The 18,902-nt window shown below is 37.1% G+C and overlaps 1 protein-coding gene across 1 annotated transcript in view; it reads right to left on the bottom strand.

Annotated features, from left to right (window-relative positions):
• The window catches only part of PDIA5 (protein disulfide isomerase family A member 5), a 191,283-nt gene that overhangs the window by 2,488 nt on the left and 169,893 nt on the right, over positions 1 to 18,902 (bottom strand). The window contains exon 16 of the mRNA XM_088146442.1: positions 4,666 to 4,800. Within this exon, the coding sequence (XP_088002568.1) occupies positions 4,666 to 4,800 (135 nt within the window). The remainder of the gene's footprint in view (positions 1 to 4,665; positions 4,801 to 18,902) is intronic.

Genomic DNA, 18,902 nt, shown 5'->3' with positions numbered 1-18,902 from the left:
TGCAGTAGGAAGTGAGCCACTGTTACTTTACTGCATCTGTCAATCTTAATTCAGAATGTTACACATCACTAGATGTAAAATTTGAGACTCTTGTAAACACCCTGAATATCTACCTTTTGATTAGAACTGTACCTGCTATTACAAGTGTTATCCAGAATGTATTATCTGGCCCAGTGAAGCTGCTTATGATGTTTCCTTCACCTCTTTAGCAAAACAGCTAATATTTTACTTATGCAACCACTGAAAAGAATACATCTACAAATTAAATAAACTTTCAGATAAAAGCCTACTCCTTTAAGATGCTGAGCCCTGTCTTTCTTCACAGCAATTAATACTCTTCACATACTTTTTTCCATACTCCCTGCAGAGTAGCTAGAAATCAAGATCTAAAGAATTGTACAGTGCACAGAAGTTAGGTATGGTGTTTGGGGTTTGAAGCTGCCAATAACATCGTAAATCACATTTGAAGCTCAGGGGATTTCCCAAATATTCTAAGATACAAATTAAATAATCCTTGGAGATGTCTAAAAGCAGAATCCGCTTTCCAAGTTTACACATCACAATAAACCATGATTGATTCTAATCATGATTTCTTACACTAGCCATATTAGCCTATTTCACATATAACACTAGTTGTAAATCATAATTTACAAATTGAAGCTCTTGGGTTTACAGAAAACAAACTCCACTAAAGAAACCACATTATGTTCTACTGCTATGTGTGAACCCACCAAGTAATGAGACTGTCCAAAGATCTTACTTTCAGAACTTCAAAAATCCAGTTACATGTTATAAATACCTGGTAAAAGGTGGAAGCCGAATGTATATAGTAAAATAATAAATCCAACAACTTGATGCTCTTGCCCTTCCTCTTGCTCCTCACCATCCACTAAGGCCATCCATCAGTTTGGGGTCAGGTATCATCAGTACACTGATGATTCCCAGCTGTACATCTCAACCCCAAGTCAACCAAGTCATGCTCTCAAGTTTGTGTTCCAGTGTCTGGAAGCTGTGTGGGTCTGGATGGGGAGGAACAAGCTTAGGCTTCACCCTGACAAGACCAAGTAACTGGAGGTATGTTCCATCTTTAGTCCAGAATGGAATTGCACATCCCCCTTTGGGATTGGTACACAATTTGGGTGTCACAGCTTCTGCTTGAGGAGTGAGTGGCAAGAGCAAGAAAGGCCTTCACACAAATTCATATAGTGTGCCAATTCTGCCCACAGTTGGACTGGAAGGCCCTTAGAACAGTCACTCATGTTTTGGTCACCTCACATCTGGGCTATTATAATGTACGCTACATGAATTGCCATCAAAGACCATTCAGAAGCTGCTGGTCCAGAACACAGCAGCACTGGGATATGTGCCACAGTCTGCCTGTGGAAGGAAAGCCTTGCAGTGGCCAATATGAGCATTTTCTTTCCTTTGTTTTCTCCCCTGGGGCTTTAAGGCAGCCTGAAGAGCACTGGACCACACCTGGTTTCCAATTATAAAAGGAAAATGCTAGCAGCGCCTCTTGTGGGTGTGTTTTGGAGGGAGGGAATGAATGAGAATATATGAATTTGCAGCTGAGGCAGTGGAGCAGGCATCAGCTCAGTGGGCAGCTGAGGGTGAAAGAAGAGCAGGCTTGGACTTCAGTAAGCCCACAGCAGTCTAGCTGAAAGGGGAAGCTGAGCCCAGCAGCCTCACCACTCTGGCAGAGATGCTGAGAGCCTATAGCTGGCTAGTAACTGGTAAAGTACCCTCCTTTGCCCAGCCCAGACTGAAAACCTGCAGTCCCAATGCTTCAGCAGCCATTTGGAACAGCAGCTGGGAGCAACAGAAGCCCACTAACTTGAAGGTGGTTAAAGACTTTGTTCTAAGCTCAGACAGCAAAGCAGAACAGAAATGCTCACAGGACTCTTCAGAACATAGATACACACATTGGCATAGGCCTAGATACTAGTATAAGTGTAATATAATATAGCATAGGCTTAGTGATAAGTGTTAAATAGGAAAATATGTTTAAGTTTTTATATAATAAAACCCTTTTTGGAAATACAGGGAAGATATTAACAGTTTCTTTGGTGGTCTGTACCATTTCTCAAAAAAAACCCTCCCTCACAATGCCCATGTAACACCTCTGCTTCTTGAACTGCACTGTTACCTGTGGGCTTCCGGGTGCAATTCAAGGCGCTAGCTATCACATACAAAGCCCTTTGTGGCACCAAGCCTGGTTCCCTGAGGGACCATCTGTCTTCTGCGGCTTTTGCCTTCCTGTACAATGGGGCAGTTAATGCGCTTTGTGTCACATCAATTAGACAATATTATCTGGTGGGACCCAGGAACAAAATGCTATTACAATTCCTGCCCGCTAAAACATCCCTCCAGAAATTTGCATGGTCCCTAACCTGACCTTATTTAAATGAGGCCTTAAAGCCTCTTCCCCCAGGCCTTGAGCTAGAGTGGGTGGTAGACCCATCGTGTGATTAGTGGTCTGTTAGAGTTTGTGATTTTTTTTTCCAGACTTTTGTTTTGTATTGCTTTAAATTGTCTCACATGGTATGCTGTCCAATCATGATGGAGTTGGGTACCTAGAAATACATAAATGAAACTTGGTGTTATAATAAAACAGGGGCCCTCAAACTATGGGTGGTGGGGGGGGGGTTGCAAATTCTTTAAAGGTTTGCCTCAAGCATAGTACAGTAATCAAGTTCAGTTTTCAGTATTAGTAAGCTTACAAATCACTTTCCTACCTGTTTCCTTTCCTTAACAGAGCTACAAGAATTCTATGAAATGGTATTCCTAAATTATTTATAATATAAAACATTATTTTGTTTGATTTCTCTTGCAATATTCTTCTGTCTCTGGTATCTTTGCTGGTGTGGTGTGTATTATATAACTATAGTCTTTGGAGTGTCTGTAAGTGCATGTATTACTGAAGTTCAGTATTTTTATTATTTTAAATTCTTCTCCTTTCACAATAGAAACAGTTTTGTTCAGTAGTAAAAAGGTGAAGATGACCAATCTACCCATAATGAGGATCAAAGTTTGTAATATTCTATTTATGTGAGTTGGAATTTTCTATACTTGGTGCTATTAAAAGCAAATATTATTAAAAAGTAAATGTGGAATGAAAATAGCTGTCATGAAAATGAAATCAAGATTTCAGGAATTGTGCAAAATAAGCAAGAGTAAAAGGGTGATTTTCACCCAGTAAAAGGGTGATTTTAAATCTGATGATATTTGTAGTTATTTCTAGTGAAAACAGTTTTATTTTTAAAATCTCACGGTTCCAATATTGTTTTATTTGATATAAAGATTAAAATTTAATTATAAGAAGTGGGGGGGGGTGCCCAGAGCTAATTCAATGCAATCATTAGTTTTATTTATGGGGAGGGGGGGTTACACAAACATATTTATAACTTTAGAGGTAACAGTATTGCAAAGTTTGAGAACTCCTTCAATTAAATTAAATTGCAATATAATGTTAAAGAGATATTTCCAAAGTTCTTGTCAACAAGCTAACACTGTTTAAAACAAGCTGCAAGGAAGAGGTAGGTACGCAAGTTGCTTTTAGCAAAGGCACACAGGCGAGTCATTTAATACAGCAAATGCTTGGCAATAATAGTTTCTTATAGCACACACATTCTAGTTGTAAGGAGGCAAACCTACGTCAGTCACTGAAGAAAAAAAGTTGAACATTGTAACAACTAGTTTTTTTTCAAAGTATGATTTTGAAAGAACATACACATGATAAATCATCATCTAAACATGTGTTATTTTCATGAGCCATTTAATTTTTGTAACTGAATTGATAAAGTCAGCAATGTTGTGGCTTAAAAACAAATTGGTGTTCTTTATAGTGAAGATATATGAAGATAACTCACACTTACAAGAACACTAACAGCAGTTACCAAAATGAGAAACAAATAAGAAAAGCATCTTCCCCTTTACACCCAAAACCACAAGGACACGGTCCACAGTATTGCTGCCTTAGACTGCTTATATATAGGTTTTCTATTTGAAAGTAAATAGTTGCTGGAATTTTTGTGCTGTAACCTTAAACTTCCTTCTAATAAATATTCTAATCAGAGCTCTGAGACACTTGTCTGGATTAACTGTTTCAATTCCTAATTGCTAAGAAGGAGGTGTCTGTCTTTTTGGCTGATAAAATCTCATTCTAAAAGCAAAATAAAACACATGAAAAATTTATAACACATTATTATTCACTGAGGATTAAATTGTTAAGGCACTATTTCTGTAGAATTTCCACATGACTTAACTGCAATCATGTTAAAGGAAGTCCTTTAGGATCTTTTGGAGTCCCCTCTCTTAATTTCAGTATACTCAAAGAACTGAAAACCTACATTCAAAATGAGTTTTCAACCATCCTCTGGATGAGTTTATTTGCTATATTAGCTAGGATTAGATTTAAAAAATTGAGACTAATTTTCACTAGTACTAAATTCATTCAGATATTTTAACAAACAAGACTCACAATAAAAGGCTCCAAAATGACTTAGTTCCAAATATATACAAGGAGATAACATAATAAACTCATATGGGTTTCTTTATGGAAGCATTAAATCCCATTTGTTAAATGCTATCCTGCCCCATAAATGCTTATTGTTTGTAGAAGAAACTACTTAAATAGCTGACATTTGTTTTCCAGCATATACTTACCCCTCTGTCTCCATTATATTTTTCTATAAATTTTCCATAATTGTAGTAGTTAAAGGTTGGATATCCATCCACACCTTCCTGCTTACACAAGTCATGGTTCTGTTCTTTGGCACAATCCACTGCAGCATAGGCAATCTAGAGAGAGAGATAAAAAACAAGACCAGGTCAGTTAAATGGAGCTCAGGTGCTTTAAATCCTGAACAGCTATATTATCCGAAAAGCTACGAGCTGGAAAGCATTTCTAGTAATTAAGCACCACTTAGCTTCAAAATGTTAAGCTCCAAATTTGAATAGGGTTGATCAAATTTATGACATTCTTGGACATAAGTACTTTGGGCAAAATCTAACAAGATCTTTCCCTCTCCCACTTACGCTGGTACAGATTGCTTGAAATTTTAGTTAGAACTGTATAAACACATGGAAAGCAATACCAGCAGCACTTCTGATAAATCAGCTAGGTAACGATAGCTGGTTACTGTCTGTCTGTCTGTCTAATCAATCTCCTTGATCAGGTTCCACAAATTCTAAATGGGAAATATGTGCCTATCAGTCTTCTGTGTCTCCATCTTTTCTGGTTTATTCCTTTATGTATTATTTATAAACCCACACAATCCAAGGGGGGTTCAAAGGCCAGGGCAAAGAGCCAGGTCTTCAAGGCTCATCAAAACAACAGTAAGGTGGAGGCCATCCAGATCTCAGGGGGAACCTTCTTCCAGAGGGCAGGCACTATTACAGAGGTGTGCTTCCAGGGTCCCAATAGATGGCATTGTTTAATCAAAGGAATCCAGAGCATACCAATCCTGCCAAATCGAATCAGCTGTGCAGATATTAAGGGAGATAGGCAGTCCCTCAAGTAACCAGGCCCTATACCATGAAGGGCTTTATAGGTAAGGACCAGCATCTTGAATTACACCTGGAAGCAAACAGGTAACCCAGTGCAGCTTGAGAAGCAGAGATGTTACATGGGTGTACCAAGGCATGCCATCACTGTCTACACTTCTGTATTCTGGATGAGTGGAAGCTTCTGGGTGGTCTTCAAAAGCAGCCCCATGTAGAGCATGTAGCAGTAGTCAAGCCATGAGGTGACCAGTGTGTGACTGACTGACTGACTGAAGGGCCTCCCAATAGATGCATATTATTATATTAGTAGAAGATTGTAGCTAACAATATGGCAAAATACCATCTCAGCCATTAATGTAACTTGGTGTTGGACTGGTCACTGTTCTGTCACCTCAGCCTATTCTCTAAAACAGGGGCATAAATAACCTATTCTTCAGAGTTACTGTGTATGTATTTACATATGTCTGTATGCATACATTTTACATATTTATTTGAAACTGGATGTGTAATTTACAAAAACATATGCTTCCTCCACAAATCTCACAAGTCATGACTTTCTGATTCAAAACAGGCTTGCAAGGTAGATGTATTACAAATTTGCTTACAAGTTTTTTTTCTCTATGATTCCCTTGAACTTTCATCCTAAATACACATTCAGAACAGTATTTCCCAATATTATTCATGCATAATAAACCTACAAGAACATTCCTAGAATGTTCCTGTATAGTTTTAACCTTACTTAAATGCAGACAAATACTTTCTATTTTAATTTTAATGTTACTGCTGGCTAGACTATTGAATGGAAATGTTAATACAATTCAGTTTAAATTTCCATGACACTACTTTGTTTAAATAATCTGCTTATTATAACCTCGTCTTGCCTTTCACAGGCTATCACAGAGTTATGATAGTTAAATGCATTTTAATATTCTTCTAACTTCCTGGTAATATGCAGTAAATGTTAAATATACACCTATAACACAAGTCTTATCAATTATCATTAGGAATGGGCATGCCGTTTCTTACAGTTCTATTGATTTACTTAATACTCCCTCTAATTATTTCCTTGCTCCAACTGCTGCTGCCTCCTACAACCTCTTCGGAGAAATATAGGTTTCTCTTATTTCAGAACCTCCTTGTGCTGGCTGTTAGCGAGTGCTGGCTGCTTACCTGTCAACACAAATCTCTCTCTCAGATTATACAGGTTGACTTGTGTTAATGAAGGATTTTTACTGCTTGAGCAAATCTAATTCATCCAACTGGCACAGGATAGTTAAGTTATTCCACTTGTAGGCTGTCATAAAAATTCTGCATGGATGTCCAGTGGTGTCGGGCAACTTAACCATTAGATCCTGCATACTTAACTAACACAAGCTCCTTCTCCATGATGAAGCTGTGCAATCCTTGAATCAGTGAGCAACTGCAAAATTCATAGAATCCAACCAAGCAAGACTTTAATGTTATGTTCCTCCTGTAAACCCTCCAGAACTAATTTTATAATCTTCCTGATGACACATCTTTTCATCCAGTCTTTGACTTCATATCCTGTATTCTTCTCTAGGTAATATATTTCCTTCTTCCTGTTTTCTAAACACACCATTTGACCATTTACATTTGGATTGGGTTGTACCATTGGGTCTCCGAACTTCTAACAACAATGGAGTCATTTTAGTTATAGACTCACTTACAGTCTTCTACAGATATTCCCAGTCTTGATCTGTTCTGTGATGATCTCCTTGTGTTGTTTTTCTCTAGCCTACTTCCTCTGGAGAAGTAGCAGCAGCACAGGTGGCTGTGGAGACTCTCAAAGTCTAGTTCTCTCCGATATTGCTTGACTTGTACTACTTCACAATATATATGTGGCTTTGCAGTGTGGCATGCCATACAAAATGAAATGAAATAACTCAGTAGAAAATACTAGCATCTCAAGATTATGATTTCTAGCTTAACCATTGGTTAGGGCAGTTTGTGAAGTGTTTTTGGAAGTGGTTTCCTAGAGGAGCATTTTCCAATGGAGATGAAAACAGAGTGGCCTGATTTATTTCAGAACCAATCCAATGGGAATTACAAGGTGGCTGCTGTAGCTACATCAACTGGCAATAAAATGCCACTATCCAAAGCCTTTCAAGAACTAGACATCACTGCGGATTTAATCACACTAACACATGGTAAGTCCCAAGATTTAAGAAGAGTTATTTATACAGGAAAGATAAGTTGTTATCACTCAAACCAAGTTTTCAGAAACATGTGGTCCTGAACTCAAAAGAAACTAGCAATTACCATCTTTCTGGACTGCCTCTCTCATTGGAAACACTACAGGGAAGGCAGCTGCAAATTTAATTAACACAGTAGGAATAAGATACAGGAGGAATAGCTAGGGTATACTGAAGTCCTGCCTGATCTCTTGTTGATTTGAACAATGTACGTGTTTGCTTGTTTTTTTTTTCCTATTTTTAAATTGATGAGGCCATTCAAATTTACTATCATGCATATCCTATTTGTCAGGTTTTATTTAAAAAAAAAAACAAATTCTACATTATCCTATTTGTAAGTATGCATTTCAGAGGTGCAGAGGTCTGCCTAAGAATTATAGATTGAAAAAAAAAGTTTTATAATGAAACTTAGAATAAGGTCCAGACACTTTTATCAAACATCTTTCCACAATGGAGGCAGTAATCTCTTGCCTCCAACTAGAGTTTGAAAGCATCTGAGGAGCAAATTTGACAGGCAATTGGAGGCCAGCGTTTCACAGTGAAACACTTCTGGTCCCTTGAGGGAGAAAGCAAACAAACAAAGAACAGGAATGGACACAACACATCATAGACACAGTGGTGCCTGCAATTTTGAGCACCTGAAGACAATCTCCCATGCTAATTTCAAAGGCCTCTGCAGGAGATCAGTTCAGACTCCTGTATGAGCTATTGCTCTCTTCAACCATAGCCTGCCATATATGAGAGAGAGAATGAGAGAGAGAGAGAGAGAGAGAACGGGAATGAGGAGTGTTACAAAGAGAACAGTTACATGCTCACTTTTGGTATCAGGCCAATCCATCATGCAGCCTCCAACCTATCATCTTTGATGGCCCTCAGAAGAAAAAAGTTGTCTGCTCCTGATTGAAATAATTTTCTCAACAATTCCTTAATTGATTCTACAGGTTAATTTTCAGTATTATGTCCTCTTTTATTGAAGAGTTAAAAATCAGCCATTTCCTTCCATTTTCAATTGTTCCTTGAAGTAACTAAAAACACACTTGAAAATACTAAATTACATAATATCAGAGGTTTTCAACCCTGACCATTAACTGACCAGCCAAAGGAAAAGATTTTACCGATGTTTTAGTCTTCAACAAATCATGGAGGGAAACATCTGCTCTTGAAATGATATAATAATATAGTTAAAGAAGTGTCCTCAATTCATCTTGGCTATCATGACAAGACAAAGTGACAAAAACAGTCTAAGGCATCTGAGTATAAAGTGAGATAATTACTAAAACCTGAATTTGCTGCATAGAGTATCTCCAAATTTCTTTACATCACAGAATGTAACAGTGGAAGTGACCTTCCATATTATCTAGTCCAACCTTGTGCTCAGTGCAAAAATTTAGGAAGCTACCTGGCCTGATTTGAAAACCTCCAGCAAGGGGTAGTCATAGTCTTCTAGGCAAATTGTTCCACTGGTTAACAGCTCTCACCACCTAGAAAATCCTTTTAACACTTAGCCTGAATTGCCCATCTTTTAAATTTGACTCACTTGTCATTTTCCTCCATTTAGTTCTGACACAGACCAGGTTCACTCATCTTGTATGAGACAGATTTTGACATATTTGTAGCCCCCTTAGTATTATTTTTTGCAAATTAAACATGTCCAGCTCCTCTAACTGAACCTCATAGGGTTTTGGTTTCCAGATCTGTTATCCTGGTAGCTTTCCTCTGTATCTATTCTGTGTCCCTTTTAAAACGTGGTGCCCTTAGATCTGGCCTTAGTACTTTAAGTGTGGTCTCGCCAGAACAGAGTACAATGAAAATGGCTTCTATTAGTACTGCTCCAGATTGCACTGGCTGTTCTAGTTGCTGCATCACATACCTTGCTCATGTACAGCTGTGCTCACCAGTACTCCTAGATCCTTCTGATAGGCATTACCAAATTAGGTTTTCATATCCTATTGTAGGAGAAAATTTGAAGGGCCCAACACATACTCTTGAAATAAACAATACACAAACTCAGGTAAAAAGCATTCCTGTGTTTGGAATTCTCAGCTGCACCAAAGGTAACAAGAACTAACAAGAAAAGTAAAAAGGTTGACTGACCACAAAAGATTAGCAATTAACACGGGGAATTCAAGCTTTTAAAATAGTGGCTAAGCTAAAATAGTAACTTTAGACACTAAATCACAGGCCCCTAGTTTAATCCAAAGGATTCATAGTATAGGAGAGGTATGATCTCATCCTTTCCACCTCTCATTATGAATTCAAACACACACATGAATTAACCCAATCAGTAAGGTTAACCTTATCAGTCACATTGACTGCTATGTCCTATCACATACCAATGAATATCTGTAATTCTAACCGATCAAATAAAAGACGATTTGCATAAGTCTATAAAAAGTGCTTGTAACCTTACCCATCTTTAGGGTTTTTTTTACTTCTGCCTACAGTACTGATCCTGTAATAAGCCAATTTGTGCTTCAGTGTAATTGTGTCCTGGCCTCTGGTTCAAATAAATCTCTGAGAAAATTATTCTTCAGTATGCATTTGATTTTTCTTACCTAAGATGCAGGATCTTATACAGTACTTGCCATCCTGTTGGTTTGGACTCCGCCTGTGGTGGATGTTTGAAATTGTAATTTTGTTTTCTAATTAGCTAATCTCACTAGTCTGATGTCACCTGCAATTGTGATAAGCATTCCTTATATTCCATCCTCTAGATCATTTATAACAATTCTGACTAGCATAGAGCCAAGGATAGAGCTCTGGGGGCTGGAGTTCACTTGGTATTTTCCTCCAGCATGATGCATTATTTATGAGTACCCTTTAAGTGTGTTTATTCTACCAGCTACAAATTCTTTGGATGGAGTACAGTCCTCATTTATCTGTCTTGTCTGTAAGCATTTGAGCATGTTCCTGTATCCAACATTTTTCCTAGATACTTAGCAGCTATGTCCAAAAATGTTTCTATACAGTTTTTCTGTACCAATTGTGCTCTTTCATGGAAAAGGTGGGTCTGGTTATTAGATATGGCTTGGTCACATCAGTGCAGCAGTCTATCTCAATGCCTCTGAAAAAGAAACTCTCTGAAAAGCGTGTGGTAGTCTCTCCTTGGGCAACTTGCTGGAAAAGTAACATAGGCCAGGAATATTTTTTCCCTGTACACAGCTCCCATATAGTTTTGAAGCTTCAGCAATTTTCAGTTTATTTCTAAGCACAACTAAAGTTACTGTTCACCTCTATGTCCCTAAATGACTATGGTTTCCTGTAACATCAAAGGCCCTGCTCTCATAAAGGTTCTGGAAGTTCCCATCCTAGAAGCAAAATTTACTTTGTCTTGTATTGGAACCTAATATCTTATTATTTTGTTTTCCGTTCTTTTGAGTCTCTTTGTTTGTCTTCTCCTTCTATAAAATTATGCTGAAATTAATTTTAACTTTTGTCTTTAGTTTTCAAAAGCAAATAGAATTTGAGACATTGCATAAACTTTTGAATATATAATGTAAAGTAAGTTGACTCAGTCTATCCTATTTATTAAAATGAATTATTTTAAAGGATTTATACTTCATAAAAGGCTTTGAAGAACTGTGATAAATCTCTTTTTTAAAAATAGTTTTATTAAAAGATTTTACATATATAATAAGAAATACATTCAAAGAAAAAATATAGTAAATGTATAAAAGAAAAAAAGAAAGGAAAAGAAGAGGCAAAGAAAAAAGGAGATAGAAAAAATAAAAAAAATAAAAACAAAAAACATGAAAAAAAAATAAAGAAGTGGCTTCCAATATTCCTCTTGACAGTTATACATACAATTCTAATCAAACCTCCCTCTCTAAGATTACATCATAATTCTCTTCTTTCTATAACCTATTCTTTCAAAGGCATTGGCAAACCACTTCCGAAACACCTTGCCTTGAAAACTGCAAGGACTCGTCCAAGCAGTCACCGTAGAGTTGGTAACGACTGAGTGAGGATAAAAAAAAAAAAATTCTTTCAAATCATCAAAACCATAAGTTAACCATAACCATACCTCTTTTCCTGACACAAATCTTGCAGTATGGACAAACTACAATACCTCAGTGGTAATGCTGGCATGGTCAAAGGGTGGAATTTGTCCAGCTCCTACTGGCTACTTAAGTCTGCTGTGGGTATGCCCCTTTCCAGCTGGTCCCTGACCATTTTGGCTTGGGCTGCAAGTAAGAACAGATACCTGGCTTATGCAATGACATCTGCTTATGTAAAGCCTAATCAGTTCTTTGGGAAACTGTTAGACATGATATGGGTTCCATTTGTACACCTACCAACCTTCTGGAAGACTGATTGGACCTGCTTCTAAACATACCCTTCAAAAGGCCAATGCATTTATGAGCCTCCCACCCCCCAAAAAGAAGATGATCAGCTGATTTAAACTAGGGAAGTGGTAGTCCCAAACAAATGCATAACAGGATTTTTACTGAGCCAGGTTTACCTGGCCTTTTCCTGTCAGCTTTATTATTTATTAGTTGGAGGGGGGTACTACCACTTGGGCTACTCCAACACAATTTTGCATACTCTGTGGGCTCCTTCCAGGTTCTGCCAGCTCCATCTTTAAATATGATTGTCACACTTCTGAAAGAGCAATGCTTATTTATTTATATGGAAATATCAATCTTCTGGAATGGACTTGTATGACAGCTTGATTTTTTCAATCATTTTTTTAATATGGGGATATCAATCTTGATATAATGAAATCCATCTTTCAGAAGACTGATATTTGTGGATAAAAATGACAACCTAAAATGCTGACTGACTGGTTGTTGGGGTGCAGGAGAAGCACAAGATAATGTGGGATGCCCCTGCTGATGTCCCTGCAAGATTTCTGCTATACCACTCCATATACTCCCACTCAATACCGCTCTGGCAGTTGGGATTTTTTTTTTTTATTGACATCAAAATAAATTGCCCTCCACAAGGCCAATAAACCCCATGTTCATTTGTGCAACTTGAAAAATAGCTAAACTCTCCACCTCAAGCACATGTCTTGAGTCTACCAACCCACCCGTCACTTGTGGTAGAGAGTAACTGGTTTCCCTGTCAGCAGATGATTTAGGGTGGGAGAGGAAAGGAAGCTGGGGAATCCATGAGTGGCCGCCCTGAAATTGTCCCATATTAGATCTGTAAGGAAAGAACCATCTGTTGGCCTTGTTGCTGAGGAACAAGGATTTGTTGTTGACACAAGGATGGAAGGAATGCATATTAACCCAGTCTTGAACCCTCAGGTAGACTGGTAAACAGCTATCCTGATTTATTTGAAAATGGAATAGTGTATCCCAAAGAGAGAAGTCTCAGGAAAATTTGATAGCATACTTCAAAAATCTAGATGCATTTACATTAAGGGGTTTCTCCTCCAATATACAGCAAATAGCTCATACTACTGTGTACAAGTTGACTTATCCAAGTCCTGGACAGGAAATATAAGTTTTAATTTAATTTGTACAAAACAACTAATAAAGTAAAAGAATAAGTTAGGTATATGTTTTTTTCAAATTACATTGTCTGTTAAGTGAAGGATTATTTATTCAAATTTTAGTAATTCACTCTCATTGTTTTTAGATTTTTATACTGCCTTTATTCTTTTTATAAATAACTCAAGGTGGTGAACATACCTAATACTCCTTCCTCCTCCTTCTTCCCCCCCAACAATACATATTAATATATTGTTAAATATATAATGTTTACAGAAACCTGACATGTCAATTCCTTTCCAGCTTTTGAGATTCATCCTTATCTGATAGTTTATCAAAGTAAATGCAAGTAGTATAGGAATTCATTTTTATGGAAAATAATTTCAGAAATAACCCAAGACAAAACCCAAATAAATGTTGAAAAAGCTAGCTTTGCTGGATGTCAGCAATTAAAAATAGCCTAGTTTTTGGCCAGTTGTTTGCACTTTAACTTGAGGAGACCCTTTCCAGATATTCAATTGCACATTTGCATATTTCTTTTAGCAGTTGGAAATACTCAAAAAGCCTTTTAAAATCTTGCTTTTAAAATATTTTCTCAGGTTCCTTTATCTAAGAGTCAGGCTTTTAATTCTTCTACTGAAGTAGCAGTATACTGATGCTAACTTATTTTTTAAAACATTTTTTCCATGAAACAGTTGGATTTTCTTTTTAGTAAAAGGTTGCTCTAATTAATGATTTATTGAAATGACACAGAATGTGTTATCTTCAATAGGGTAAGTAATAAAATGGGGGTGACTGTCTTTAACTGTCACATTTGAATTACAAGGTATACAGTTCTCATCACTGCTCTATCTCAGAAATTATACCGGAGAGCAAAGGAGCTGTACAGAACAGGGAAATTAAGGTATGGAAGGAGAAACGTGTTTAGGGTGTAATTTGCATGGTGTTAGGATTTGGACTGGTTAATGAAACAACAGAACTTTCAAATCAGACAAAAGAAACTACCACTTCACACATTGCATACTTTCAGAAGAGACTAACCAAAGGGCCCAGACATGGACTATGTGGTCACTGAACTCACTGTGGCAGCAATTCACATAGGTAGATGGTTTTATTTAAAAAGGGATCCTGGAGTGGATGGCCTTCTGTCTATTCTACTGGAAAAGACATCTTTATCTGCACAGAGCGATAAGCTAGTCATGCTACACAATCATAGTCAAATTATGAAGAAGAAACAGCTAAGGAATGTTCTGAAAACTTACTTGTCATTGTGATATTAAAATGCATAAAAGGGAAGAAAATCCTAAATTAACAGAAAATCTGGGGTTCCTATCCACAAACACATGATACCTATAGATGAGTGGCACCCAATACCTCATGAGAAGCACTACCAGCACTTTCAAATAATGTAGTAAAACAGAGAAACACTGTATAAGGTACTTCATTTTAGATTTATCATCCTACAAATCTAGTTATTTTTTAGTTAAATGAACAGCAATTCAAGCATATAACTGCTATTATTTATTTGTACTCAAACAAATGAACAGCAAAGTATTAACTCCATGTTCAGTTTTGTTTTACTAAAAATAGAAGAAAAGGGCATTTTAAATTTTCAAGCTTTTCCCTTTCTTTGTCTTTTCAAAGGCTGTTCTTCAAGGTCTTACATGTGGCTGCAATAATAAAAGTCTCCTGCAGGAACAGTTGGCTTTTTTGCTGTTAAAATATGTACTGCCACTCATCAGGTTATTGATTCAAGGAAATAAATCTCCACAGGAGCAAATATTGACTTTTGTTATGAAAATGGAAGTGAATAACTTACTGAACATTGATTGTACAGAAGAATGAAAAAGGGCAAGTTTTTAATCCCCCCATGTTCTTTAACACTGAAATGTTATCCTTTTTAAAAATAACAGTTTAGAAAGTAGTGAACTAAAGTTGACAAACCTCTTTATACAGAAAAGGGTGCTGTCGCTAAGTGACTTCAGCTCTGATTCTGCTTGTGAATATTACAGATCTTTTGTTCCTTAAAAAGGGGCTGTGCAAGATGCTTTGTTTTTATTAACTATTATGTCATATAAATGTAGTGTTCTCTGACCATCTCAATGAAATCACATGGTGATTTCCAGGACATCAGCCTATGTTTGGACTGTGTATATATGCTGGGAATAATGTCTGTGAATCCCCTCAAATCCTGCTCTTCTGCCTCCACATGATGGCGGAAGGATGAAGGAAGAATGCTGGGAGTGTACCCCAAGAGTATATAATCCCAGCAGGGTCACCCATAGTGTGAAGGTCAGCTCAGCTGCCCAGCTAAAGCAAGCAGGAATCTGTATAGGGCAGTAGCAATATATGAAGTTGCTGGGGGCAGACAATCACTTTAGTGACAATGGCAAAGACATCATTACATACTGTGTGGGAGAAACCAATGGCAAACCACTCCTGTATTTTACCAAGAAAACCTCATGGATAGATGAGATAAAGTGACTGACAATATGATGCTGGAATATGAGCTGCTCAGGTTGGATGGTTACTGAAGAAGAGCTGAGGATGTTTTGGAGTACTAATGGTGTTTGTGATGTGGATACATTAAAACTTTTGGGATATGTAGTTCCTGATGTTGCCATGCAGGAAAAGAAAATCTGAAGCTATAAAGACAAAATTACAGTGGGAGCACGGAATATAAGCAGCATGAACACAGGAAAGCTCAACACAGTGAAAGATGAACTGGATCAGCTACACAGTGACATCTTAGGCATCAGTGAACTGAAATGGACTGGAATTGGATACTTTTGGTCAGAAGATCATACTGTTTATTACTCAGGAGATGAAAAACAAAGAAGGAATGGCATTTCTTTCATTGTCAGGAAGGATAGAGCAAAGACAGTACTTGGGTACAATGCAGTAAATGACCTAAAATATCAATTAGACTTCACAGACAACCTTTTAATATGACAATAATCCAAGTTTATGCTCCAACTGTAATGTAGAAGAGAAGGCTGACAAGTTTTATGGTCAAATTCAATCTGAAATTGACAGAACATGCAAGTGAGACATGCTGTTTGTGACTGCAGAGTGGAATGCCTAGGTTGGAAGGGGTAAGGAGGAAAATGTGTTGAACTATATGGCCTAGGAAACAGAAATGAAACAAGAGAATGACTTATACATTTCTGCTGATAACATTATTTCTACATTGCTAACACAGTTTTCAAACAACCAAAACAATGCCTATACACATCAATATATGGTATAAGGAGGTAGAAAAACATGGTTATAACAGCAAAGATGTCTAGGGGCTCACTGCAGAACAGATCACAAACTGCTCATGTGCAAGTTCCAAGTTAAACTAAAGCAGAAGAATAAGGTAATGTTTTTCTTATGATGCTCAATGAAAATAAAAGTTGGACTTTGAAGAAGCAAGATAGAAAGAATACTGACACTTTTAACCTTTGGTGTTGGAGAAGAATCTTGAAAATACCAAAGATAGCCAAGAAAACAAACCAATGGATCTTGGAATAAATCAATCCATAGTTCTCACTTGAGGCACAAATTATCAGGCTCAAATTATCAAATTCTGGACATATTATTTGAATATCTAGCTCTCTTAAGAAGCCTATTGTGCTGTGAAAAGTAGAAGGAAAGAGAAGTGGACGAGCAGCAGCAAGGATGTTGGACTTGATTACCGCAGGGATGGGTGCACTATTGGAAGTCTAGAAGGGCCAGGTTGGGGACAGATCATGCTGGAGAAGGTCTATCTATGTTGTTGCAAAGAGTCAACACCAATATGATGGCGTATAATCAATCAATGTCTGTCAAATACATTATGAGGTGACAACAAAGCCATGGTTGCTTACAACTTGCTACCAATTTCAGAACCTTGAATTTTCCAAAGGTGCAGCTTTGTTATTCTACAGTCTCACATTTACAACAATTTATAAGAGAATACATTTGTTAGATTTTAAGATATCCTAAGACTCTTCGTGTTCTATACTGATAGTTTATACTGCATGTGTGTAAACAGCATACATTTTATAAATACATTCTTAAAAATGTAAGTGTGAAAAGAATTTAAAAGCACAGAAAGTCCACATGGTCAGTTTGAAACAGTTAAAACTATTTCAGCATTTAAGAACAAAATTTTATTTGGTGTTAGGCCTCTAATATTTTTATGATGACTAGATAATTTGTTTCATCACAAATCTAAATATTAATCACCAACATTACATTTACACAGACTGAGTACAAAATAGGCAGGTGGGCAAGAACTATGTGAAAAATACAACTCTAAAGGGATGTCAGAGGTAAAATGGTGTCAACAACAGATACTCTGTCTTTTCAAAGTTAAATAATTCTTCTCATGATGGCCAGCTTTAATGGAAACAGCTCAAGGGGGAGAAGCCAAATATTTGCATTAGCTGAAATTACTGGGATTATGGTCCTAAAATATGCACTGCATTTTCTCAAACAGGAAAATAGCTTCTGAAAACAAGGACATAGTTCAAGGATGTAGTATTTTCAATAAGTAGCTAGCAAAAGGCATAGAGATATAACTCTACATCTTAATTCTCATATCTGGGTTATACAATATGCCCTTTCATTACAGTATTATATTGACTGACTTAAGAAGGGGAAAAATTGAGAATTGCAATGTTGGATGCAAATACAAGCTTGCAGAAGGCTATGTAGCCCATGCAAAGAAAATATTTTCCTTTGAAAATTAAAAGTTCACTGGATTTTTTAAGTTCAATTTGTTTTAGAAATCTGTTTACCTGTTGTCTACTGAGCTGGGTAGCAGCAGCCAGACCAAAACAAAGATACATGCAAATTTTAGAAAGGAATTGTTAAAAAAGAGCTTTAAGATAATGCTGAAGCACTTGCATCCCTGAGTAGCACTACAGTCTATATAGAATATCCATAAAGGTCATTAGCAAATCCAAGAACATTTCAGCAGAATCGGATTGCATATGATTGAAGAAAGAGTATAGAATTATCAATCTCCACCACCTTGAAAAGTCAAGCAAGGGAAATAAAAACATAGCTCTTTTTCCTGTATGCCTGGCCTTGAGGAACTACTCCTAAACTCAATATCCTCAATTGGAACTTAGGTTCCACCTCATTAAACTTTATATTTCTACATTTTAGTTGGCTGAACCATTTCTTATTTCTACTATTGGCTGAAATAAGAGCTGCATCCATCAATCACCATCTTGAGGGCTAAAAAGGACCTCTCTCAACTTTTGACAGGTTCTGGACAAACGTATTAATCAATGGAAGCAATACAAATTCTGAATTCATCCATAACTTTGGCAAAGTTATTTAACAGTATACACACAAAGATCCCGGCATCAGGGAAATTAGTTGAGAAAGATTCACGTAACAGCCTATCCACAAAGTTGTGATATTCATGTATACTGTAGTTATGGAGGGGGAAGGAATATGTGTGGGGTTGCATGTGTGCCTGGGATGATTTGTCAGATGGAATAAAACTACAAAGAGCTTTGAAAACAAACAAGTCTGCTTAGTATTGATGGTATGGCAAAGGAGGAGCTGATGTTCAATAATCAAGATCTTAAAAACACATGTGCAAAAGACTATATACATCTCCTTGATATGCTTGCCACAGCAATTCCTGCTGCTGAGGAGGGATCTACTGCTGTCTCCATGCCTTTCCTAATTCAACTTCTAGCTCTTGTTCAGAGTCAGAGTTTGAAAAGCCCATTTAGGCCATTAAGACCAACTCCCCACTCAG

Source organism: Python bivittatus, unplaced genomic scaffold (genome assembly GCF_059951505.1).
Source record: "Python bivittatus isolate LINGU-HERP-01145 unplaced genomic scaffold, Pbiv_v1 ctg000480_np1212, whole genome shotgun sequence".
In the NCBI taxonomy this organism is placed as follows: Eukaryota; Metazoa; Chordata; class Lepidosauria; order Squamata; family Pythonidae; genus Python; species Python bivittatus.
The sequence above is the reverse complement of the archived record's forward strand: the minus strand, read 5'-3'. Positions and strand labels throughout refer to the sequence as shown.